General features: G+C 41.3%; 1 protein-coding gene and 1 long non-coding RNA gene across 2 annotated transcripts in view; one reads left to right on the top strand and one right to left on the bottom strand.

Annotated features, from left to right (window-relative positions):
* Positions 1-4,527: 4,527 nt before the first annotated feature.
* Positions 4,528-10,525, bottom strand: part of LOC148372018 (uncharacterized) — a 42,499-nt gene continuing 36,501 nt past the window's right edge. Inside the window, exons 2-6 of the mRNA XM_088326697.1 lie at positions 9,229-9,335; positions 8,523-8,593; positions 7,414-7,468; positions 5,054-5,123; positions 4,528-4,984 (exon numbers count right to left, since the gene is read on the bottom strand). Of these exons, the coding sequence (XP_088182823.1) occupies positions 4,947-4,984; positions 5,054-5,123; positions 7,414-7,468; positions 8,523-8,593; positions 9,229-9,321 (327 nt within the window). The 5' untranslated portion in view covers positions 9,322-9,335 and the 3' untranslated portion in view covers positions 4,528-4,946. The remainder of the gene's footprint in view (positions 4,985-5,053; positions 5,124-7,413; positions 7,469-8,522; positions 8,594-9,228; positions 9,336-10,525) is intronic.
* LOC148372020 (uncharacterized) lies at positions 4,720-5,262 on the top strand. The gene is made up of 2 exons (XR_015849513.1): positions 4,720-5,011; positions 5,082-5,262. It is a non-coding gene; the product is annotated as an uncharacterized LOC148372020 (long non-coding RNA).

The following is a 10,525-nucleotide window of genomic DNA, read 5'->3' as shown; positions in this document are numbered from 1 at the left end:
GTTAGCGTAATCTTTCGTACGGAAGATTACGCTAACGCGAACGTACGATTAGCCCGGGTTAGCTTTATGTTTACGTTAAACATTCAAGGTAAACATTCAGTAATCATTTAGGGGGCGGCAGTAGCTCAGGAGGTAGAGTGCTCGTTTTGGGATCAAGGGATCCCAGTTCGAATCCCGGCTCGTCCATGTTACGTGTCGAAGTGTCCTTGGGTAAGACACTGAACCCCTAATACCCCCAATAAGCAGGTTAGCGCCTTACATGGCTGCAAGGCCGCTATTGGGAAATGTGGAGCACATTGTAAAGCGCTTTGAATGAATGAATGAAAATTTTATTTCGAACATAAAAATAAAAACAGGACAAAAACAATGAGTCAACAACGAAATAATGTCCCACAAAATGTTCGAAAAGGGGTAGTCAGAAGCAGATGCTTATTTTTCCTACCCCTTTATCGTCCCTATTAAATAAATTTTATAGATAGCTCCCTCTTGTGTACAATACAACAAAATCTCATGGATATACTTATTACATAGGTCAGATATCAATAATTATAAGTTACAATAATCACATATTTTATACACTAATCTTCGCAATACCCATCCCTCAACGTCATAATGCGCATAATGTCACTGCGGCACCAGTGATAATATCAATAAAAATAAACACAATATTTATAACAGTTCTGATGTGATAATAGCACAATAACATAGATTTAACTACAGTATAATCGTATATAAGGAAAGCACATTTTGACGTGCTAAACTGTCAGCCATTCCTTTTTAGGAATCAGTCTATTTTTGAGAAGTCATTGACTTGAAAAGCGCTATATAAAATGCAGATCATTTCATTTTCATTTCATTTCATTTCATTTCAGGGTGTTGGAACGGATTCAAACGATTTACATTATTTTTAATGGGAAAAATGATTTCGGTGATTGAACAAATCGGTTCTCGAACAGGGTTCTTGAACGGATTATGGTCGAGAACCAAGGTTCCACTGTACAAGCAAAAAGGAATTGACTTTTCCCCCTTTTTCCTTCTGTTTTCTTTCCATAGCGTTTAACTTTTCCTCTTCTTTAATCCCTTTTTCTTCTGTTGGTTTTCTAGCTTTTTACATATATTCTTGCTTTTTTTCCCTTATGACTTTTTCCTTTTTTCCTCATCCCATTTCTCATCTCATTAGCTGCACCGCTTATCCTCAGTAGGGTTGCAGGGGTGCTGGAGCCCATCCCAGCAATCATCGGGCAGTGGGCAGGGGACACCCTGAACTGGTTGCCAGGGCACACAGGGACAGACAACTCGCTCGCTCATATACACCTAGGGACAATTTGGACCGGCCAATCCACCTGAATGCATGTCTTTGGAATGTGAGAGGAAACCGTAGTGCCCAGAGGAAACCCACGCAAGCACAAGGAGAACATACAAACTCCGCACAGGAAGTACGGTACCTGGATTTGAACCCACACAGGCGGAACCTCTGCGCCGCCGTGCTGCCCTCCTTTTTTCCTGCTTTTCTATTTTTAGATATTTTTCTTTGTTAAACTTTTTTGACTTTTTGTCTTTTTTCATCTTCCCCTTTTGAGTCATTTGATAACAATTCACAATAATTGGTACTATGAGACTTAAAGGTACAAAAACTATCTGGAGAGCCAAAAGAGTCGGCTCTTTTTACTGAGCCGAGTCGAAAAAGCCTGTTCTCCAAAAAAGAGCTGGAATTCCCACCAGTGATGGCACAACTCAATGGGTTGAAAAAACTGCAGAGGCCTGGCCAGAGGGAAAAAAAGGGCAAATGATGTATTTACTTATTTTGTATATGCAGATGGAGTCTTAAATCGATACCTCGGTAATTGATAAGGAAAAATATGATCCATTTTATCTAGTTTGAATTTAAATGCTCAACTTGTGTTTCATCGTATATTTGTTTCTAAACGGACCATTTAATCCAATTGGGTTTTTTTAACACTCAAAAAATACATTATTCATTATAGAATAAAATCCCTTAAAAGAGAATGATTTCATTTATTATCTCCTAGATAAAGGTGGGAGAAAAATAAAGCTAGCTATGTAAATGTGGGCCATGAGCCCAATGAAAAAAGTTTTAAGGGGGCACACCAAGTGACACATGATTACACAAATGGATGTTAGCTTCTATTTTTACCTTTTTTTGTTTTACCCTTTTACTTATCCCACCCCTCAGTTAAAAGATTTATTTAAAGTCACAGTGTATAATAGGTAGGTACTGCCTCCTATTGTTACTGAAAAACCATTCCGTAAAAAAAAAGAATGATTTGAATGGGGCAGCACGGCGGCGCAGTGGTTAGCGCGTGTGCGGCACAGTTCTGGGTCATGGGTTCAAATCCAGCTACCAGACTTCCTGTGCAGAGTTTGTATGTTCTCCCCGTGCTTACATGGGCACTACGGTTTCCTCAATTCAGGTGAATTGGCCGGTCCAAATTGTCCGTAGGTGTGAATGAGCAAGTGAGTTGTCTGTCCATGTGTGCCCTGCGACTGGCTGACAACTGGTTCAGGGTGTCCCCTGCCCACTGCCCGGAGAGAGCTGGGATGTGCTCCCGCACCCCCGCAACCCTACTGAGGATTAGCGGTGCAGATAATGGATGGATGTATTTGAATGGGCAAAAATACTTGAACTATCATACCAATGTAAATTTTATACATTCATAGGTGGAGAAATTTGTGTTTCTTTGACATAACGGAATCCCTACCTCGAAGTCGCCACCATGTTTGTCTGGCATTTTTCGGCTATGCTGTGCTTATTTGACAATACAGTAGCATCTCGGGGTAACACATTACACAAGGCACCTTCCAGCTTTTAATTATTCATCAAAATGTTTTCCTTACTTTGGGGACTTTGCTGTAGGATTTCATATTGATAATAGAAACTAGCTAAAGCTCCAATACAGTTGTGCAACGACACCTATTATTTTAATTACATTTTTAATCCAGGTGAATTCAATCTTATTGCTGTTAACGGCACGCCCGTGACACATTGTTAAATGTTTTCTGGTTGATATATGATAGTTAGAAAATACAGTGGGTTCGTTTTTCTATTGGCGCCAGTCTTTGGCGACATCCAGTGGACATATTTAAATCTGCAGGTTTATTTAGGAATGTGCATTTTTTTACATAGCGGAATCTATCTCTAGTACTTGCCACCATGTTTGTCTGACATCTTGCTGCTCCGCTGTGTGCATTTGGCTGGATGTCCTTCGCATTAGACAATACAGTACCATCTAGTGGTCAAATATTACACTACCTTTAAAATTTGCTGGAGGGGTATGTCAGGAAGCTGGTGCATAGTATGTAAACTTGCTTGCATTTAGATTTTAAAGCTTTTTGTTATTTAAAATGTATAAAGTAGTTTTATGATGTGGTCAATGTTATTTTTGCTTCACTATACAGTAGACCTCTGGGATACAGCTACCCCACCTTAGGATATTTTCACTTCATGATGAGGGAAGTTTTATCTTCCCCTCCTCAAAGTATTTTTTTCCCCACAATAAAAATGTATTTTGCCACTCAAAAAATTGTAAAACATTGCAGTGAATGTCTCTAAATCCCCCTCTGCTCTTGTATGGGTCAACCTCATTAAATGTTGCTACTCGTTTGTATCACAGCATTATAAAGATGCCGATATGCGATTGATAAAACTACCCCCCACAACGCCTTCCTGTTTGTGTATGGTTCTGAATCTCACGTAACAAGTTCGTATATGTTGGCATTAGCTCAGGAGGTAAAGGTTTGATTCCCGGCCCCTCCGTGTTATATGTCAAAGTGCAAGACACTGAATCCCTAACGCCCCCAATGGTTGGCAGCCTTGTATGTCTGCACGGTGTGTGAGTGTGAAGCACATTGTAAAGCGCTTTGGGAAATCTTCATTGACTTGAAAAGGCTATATAAATGCAGACCATTTACCATCTATTGGTCTCAAGACTCTCAGTGATGCTTAAGGGAGAAGCAAAAAACGTAACCATGCAAGTGAACTTCATCCATTATCTGCACCATTCATCCTCAGTAGGGTCACGGGGGTGCTGGAGCCCATCCCAGCTAGCTTCGAGCAGTGGACACCCTGAACTGGTTGCCAGCCAATCGCAGGGCACACAGGGCTCGCTCATTCACACCTAGGGACGATTTGAACCGGCCAATCCACCTGAAATGCATGTTTTTGGAATGTAGGAGGACACCGGAGTGCCGGGAGGAAACCCACGCAAGCACGGGGAGAACATACTCCGCACAGGTCCGGTAGCTGGATTTGAACCCGTGACCCCAGGACTATGCTGCAAACGCGTTACCCACTGCTCTGCTGTGCTGCCCTGCAAGTGAACTTGAGATGATCAAAAATAACAAACATGACAAAGTTGCATGGCCGTAACCAAAGGAAAATTGAGAAACTTATTGAAAATCAAGGTTTCTATCCCCTGCTATACAGCTAATTAACTAAGCGATCTGCACCTCAAACGGATTAATGATGTATCCCGGGGGTTCCGCTATATGTTCTGCCAATAAGACAGGTGTGAAAACATTCCTTCCTTTTTATTTCCATCCATTCAAAAACCAATTACATACGTCCTCCCGAAATCTCCATAAAAACACTAAACAAATGAACTTTGTCCTTTTATCTTAGGAAACAAAGCTTTCATGATGACATAAGACACATGATCGATCAGGTAAGCAGATCTGTGACCGACCATCGGCCCCTTAACGTTATGATGTATGGCGACGATATCATCACGGCGTAAAAAACAACGCACGGAAGTACCACTCAGCTCCGGTTAGCCCCCACAGATTATGGCAGAAAGATTGCGATTGGCTGTTCCCTTTAGGGACGCACCCACAAAGTGAGCACGAAATCAAGCGTGTTTAATAATTGATCGCAGGAATGGCGGTGACAGGACAAGGAATGGTCAGCAGGAGTTGAGCTCTTCCATGGTTCAGTTCATGTTGGCTGCCCTGGCCTCCTCTATGGATGCTGCAAACAGGAGAACGCGGGTCAATGGTAGGCCTCGGGGACAATGGGAGTGGGCGAAACTTATCGCACATTCTAATTGGTTCACGGTTCTCTGCAGACTGTCAACAATGCTCTCTGCCTCATCCGCCCGATTCTTTGCCTGTAGACGAAAGTATATGGCGTCAGGAAGAAGTATGTGTAGCGCAAGACTCATTTAGATGACGTTCGGCGCCAAAAATGAACAAAAGTGCATTTTCTGTTTCAACCTAAAGAAAAAAAATAAACAGAAGGCTACTGGAGGATTTTGTACATTTTATAAAGGATATTATAAAATTAACTACAAAGTAAGTACATGTACTCAGTTTGATGCAGTGGAGAGATTCACTGACTGTTTTTCTTCAAGGTACATTAGAAGGTTAGGCTGTCTCGAATGCATCAGACGTATTTTGATAATATTATTCCTGTGAGTGCTGAAGGGGGAAAAGAAAAGAAATCCGCCCCCGTGTGAAAATGCCGGCTATTCTTGTCCATATTTTCCTGAAAAGAAACGAGCATGCATTGTTAAGAGAATGAAGTTTTTGTTTGGTTAATGAAGTCAGATAACTAATTCGAATAATTTGGCAAACGATACATTTGTAATGGTTTTAACTCCTAACACTACCAAAAAACAACCATTATGTTGTGATGATGCCTCCTCTAAAGTGAGGCAAGCCATGCAAGCCGGCTCTTACTCAGGGGCGAGTCTAACGACATAATTTATTTCCCTTCCAGCGTTTTTAGTATGGATGCACCAGAAATTCGACACATTATATTCTGCCGAAAATGACCCAAAGCGGGTTTTTGAATTCAGCCTAAAGAAAGAAAATATCAGAAAGAAGGCTTCCCAATGAAAGATGTTGTGATGCTGTTACATGTAAAGTCAGGCGTGCTCAGTGACATGCAGCCAGGAGAGGCCGTGTATACTGTATATTGTATACATAAGGGGTCTCCAATAGGGTGCGCTTTGGGAACAGATAATGTGCCCGCGAACCTGTTCTGAGAATAGCTCACTGAGGCTTAGTCATTGGGATTTTCTTGTAATATGATTATTTTTATTGGTTGGCTGAATATATTTATCCCTATGTCTAATAGTTAACTTGCTCATAACATAGTAACGACTTAGTGATAAAAAAAAGTAGATCCGAGCTAGATAAAGGTTGGAGACCCTGGTATACATTATACAAAAATGCTTAGAATATTTCTAACAAGTAATGTCGGCTGATTAAAAAAAATCAAGTTGGCAGCAGGTGACTATGAAGTATATTTTTCCTATCAGGCCGAAAACTGACGCCATATTAGGCTCTTATCAGCCCGATAATTGTGTAGGTTTCAAATGGGGTGATGGTGTAATGGAGGTCCGCATCCCTTTGAAACTTTTTGTGTTTAAGAGCTATACGGAAATTACTTTCCGTATCGCGGTTTTGATACTTTGCGGATTTTCATCATACATTGTGTTCCGCAGCAAACACACAAATGCCATCACAGGGGTAGGTCGCCAGCGGCTGTTAGTGTGTGTGAGAGAATTAGGCGGGCGTGACTGCCTGCTGTCAGTAAAGCAACCGGTGAGGGCGGTATTTAAGTGGCTTGTTAAAAAGGAATTCATTGATGAAATCGGACGCAGAGGAAAGTTAAAAGAACACAAAGAAATGCTGATCACTGGCAGGTGCTCTGTGGATTGTTATCGGTTTCGGGAAGAGACTAAGGCGGCATCGGGAGAGGAAGCAATAGCGATACTGCAGGCTACATAACAACTCTCACATTCTGCCCGTAACGAGCTTGTATCTAATCAACGCCAGGTCCATTATCCAAATAACGGATGACCTGGAGCTACACGTCGTGGGAAACCACGACATTTATGACGCTTGTATTTTATTCATCATGGAGACCTAGCTCACTGAGGATCTCCGATGCATTCCTGCAGCTAGCCGGTCGCTCTCTACATCACTTTCTTACACTGAAATGAGAAGCCCTCCTATTTCATTATATTATTTCAATGACAATAAAATAGTTCATTCAACTGCAATTCTGTGGTCATTTTTATTTCAAGCTTTATAGTTTTTATTTTGATACAGTCGTATATATGCTTTTATTGATATGTGTTACATATGTTTTAACTTTGTAAGTTTTTTTTACTATCGCAGGACTTTTTGGAACACCAAATAAATTTGGTCGTCATTTGAAGACATTGTGCCCCAATCACGCTGAGCCGCTTTAGTATTTCATTTTATTAACGTACCAAACTAAATGGGGGGGTACAAAAGGGTTTTCTTATTCCTACAGAGAGCATGACAGTCGATAATTAAAAAGTACTGGAGTACAAGAAATACAGGTATGTTCCTTCTCCTGCAATGACAACTGCAAGACAAACACTAAAGTCGCCCATCATCGACGGACCAGGTCCTGCCTCTTACCTCAATAGCCTGACTCTCGTAGCGCTTCAGCTCCTCCTCCAACTGGCGACATTTGCTAGTGGGGACATGACACAAAGTCAGCAGGTGAAAAAAAAGCAAGCGAAATCGGAAGTATGTGCACTACATAAGAAGGGGGGGGGGCTAAACTGGAGTACTTTGCTCAATATGTACTGCATACTCTCGATATTACAACGGTTTCACCTACAAATCAAGTCGTCAACTTAGACATCCATTTTGAACAACAGCGGAAGTTATCTATCAAAAACACAACCGTTCCCTTTCTGTATCCTCTGAGTTATAGTGCGGTCCGGAGTTTCCCTTTAATCTTCAAAGAACGCTGAAAAGAGAATGCAATTTTTCTCATTACTGCTGCAACCACCAATCAAAACAATACAAAAAGACACATCTGTGTAGCAATCGAGCACAATTCTCCACAGTATGTTTTCCCTGGTGCCGTCGGACAGAAATACAGTTATCTCTCTGCATCGTAGTTTACATTTTGTGGTTTCACTTTTTTCCTGATAGTACATTGCATTCTGATTAGCTAAACAGTTGCCCCGCCCCTTTTCTGCCAGTGCGTCAATAATTATGCGGTATAAGTTGTACGAATACGTGAAACAGCTTGACGAATCTACACGATGTACGCGCAATTCTTTTTCCAATTACGAGTTTATGTAATTACTTGATCGTGTAAATATGGTTTGTAATTAATAGAGGTTTCTACTCAGCGAATTTTTCCTATCGCAGATTCTTTTCTGAACACACCCTTAGCAAAAAATAAAGGGACCACTGTAACGACGCAGCTCTCAAACGCCTTTTCATTCAGCGCAGTAGTAAATATGTACATGTCTTCGTTACTGCCATCTGACTCTCTAGTCACATTTTTGAATAGTGATCCAAAAACCCGTAACGTAAACAACTTGGAGAAGAACGGAAAACTGCTTCGCGTATGCAGGGCCACTGCGCAGTTAGCAAAGAATTGTCACTGCCAAGTTCCCCACGCGATTGGCACCAGGTATGTAATGGGGACATTTTTGACCTACTAGCTAGTCACTACCATTACTCTCACAGGAAGCATGTATATATGTGTCTGTGTGTGTGCATGTTACCTCTCAGCTTCCTCAGCTCGGGCTTCGGCACACTCCAGATCGTCTTCTAATAACACAACTTTGCGATGTGCCTGTCAATAAAACATCCACCCAGTACTTTAGTGTCTGCTATTGGTTGACATTACATTTCCTATTGGTTTGCGTCATCGCATTTTATACTTTTTGTGCTGTATTTATAAGCTATGGATCCAAAACTAAGTGATGCTTAAGGGAGAAGGAAAAATTTGATCACCAATAGACCATTTGAGTATACAGTGGGACCTCGCTACTTCGTGCTTCGATGTTGGCGGCTTAAGAGCTTTGTGACCTGTAATAGTTTTAAATAAAAAAGTATTTTTTTAAGGTGCACCGCTACTTCGCGGTTTTTCACTTATCGCTGGTGGTTCTGGTCCCTATTAACCGCGATAACCGAGGTCCCACTGTATCACTAATAATAAGGAGACGATAAATGCAAGGAAATTGTCCAAATAATATTTGGCCTACGGGCCACAAAAGCCTTCCAGGCCTCCTTATCCAGCTCATTAAGTGCAAATGTCAAAAATATAATATGAATTATATCATATAAAATTTAAGTAACATTTTCTATTGTTATTATTATTATTATTATTATTAAAAGCATATCACCATTGCTATTCAAAAAAGACATTTTTCTTGTCTCTTTTTTGGCCTGAATGAAAATCGTAAAAAATTAATAAATTAGAAAAACCTCTTCTCGTTCTTGTTTCAGCATTTCTTCTCGCTCTTCAGTTTTATCCAATTGTGATTTAAGTTGTTCCATCTGGCTCTTTATTTCGTCCATGGTGATCTTATTTCCTAGCAAGCACATACGAGTAGCAGTAAGTATGACTTTCAATCATGTTTAAGTAGTCTTCATGAATAAGCGTTAAATACAGTGGGACGTCTACATACAAACCTGATTTGTTCTATGATCGTGCTCGCATCTCAAATTGCTCTTATGACGAGCATATTTTCCCGATATGAAGTAATTAAAAACTAATTAGTCCGCTAAAATATTCTCAAAAAGATCCAAGAGAAGGGAACACTAAATAGCTATAAAACACAGATTCCTGATCACTAAAAACTAATTCCCATAGTACTAAAAAATACAAAATACAGAAATAAAATAAATATGATAATATTAATAAAATAAAATGAGAGTTATGGGCGCCTTAACTAATGTGTCCTTGTGTTGAGGAAGAAAAGGGTTGGGATATTCAAGAAGGCGTTGCGGAGATCGATTTCCTGTCTTCTTATACGTTCCAAGCATTATTTAATCATTGCAAATTGTGTATGCCGTATAACAATTTTATACGGGTATATATCTTTTTTAAAGACTGATCTCGCCTTGTCCATTTTTGCTTTAATTCTTATCGTCTCGGTCACTGGTCGCAGACGATAACGTCATTGAAGCTTTCCAATATTGTTGCGGCATTCTGTATGGACACAGTTGTTCCTGTAAGAACTGTACGCTGCTCTGCCAACAACAAGCCCTGGATCACGAGCGACATCAAGTGCCCTCTGAACCGAAAGGAGAGGGCCTTTAGAGAGGGCGATCAGCAGGAGCTAAAGCGAGTGCAGAGGGAGCTCAGAGTCCAGCTCCGGGAAGCAAAGGATCCCCACATTCGAGATCACTGCAACCCAGGTCTGTGGAGAGCTGAGGAGGCTACGACCCAGCAAGGCAGCCGGTCCAGGTGGCGTATCCCCCCGACTGCTGAAGGCCTGTGCGTTGGAGCTGGGAGACCCCCTACAGCGCATCTTTAACCTGAGCCTGGAACAGGGGAAGATCCCCTAGCTGTGGAAAACATTCTGCATCATCCCAGTCCCAAATAAACCACGACCTGAGGAACTCAACGACTTCAGGCCAGTCACCCTGACATCACCTGTGATGAAGATCATGGAGCGGTTGCCGCTACACCATGTGAGGCCACGCCATTGACCCTTTGCAGTTTGCCTACCAGGAGAGGGTGGGAGTGGAGGATGCTATAGTTTACATACTACACCGA

This window comes from Urocampus carinirostris, chromosome 2 (genome assembly GCF_059441175.1).
Source record: "Urocampus carinirostris isolate Australia breed hairy pipefish chromosome 2, RoL_Ucar_1.0, whole genome shotgun sequence".
NCBI lineage: Eukaryota > Metazoa > Chordata > Actinopteri > Syngnathiformes > Syngnathidae > Urocampus > Urocampus carinirostris.
Note: the sequence above shows the minus strand (reverse complement) of the source record. Positions and strands in the feature narration are given on the sequence as shown.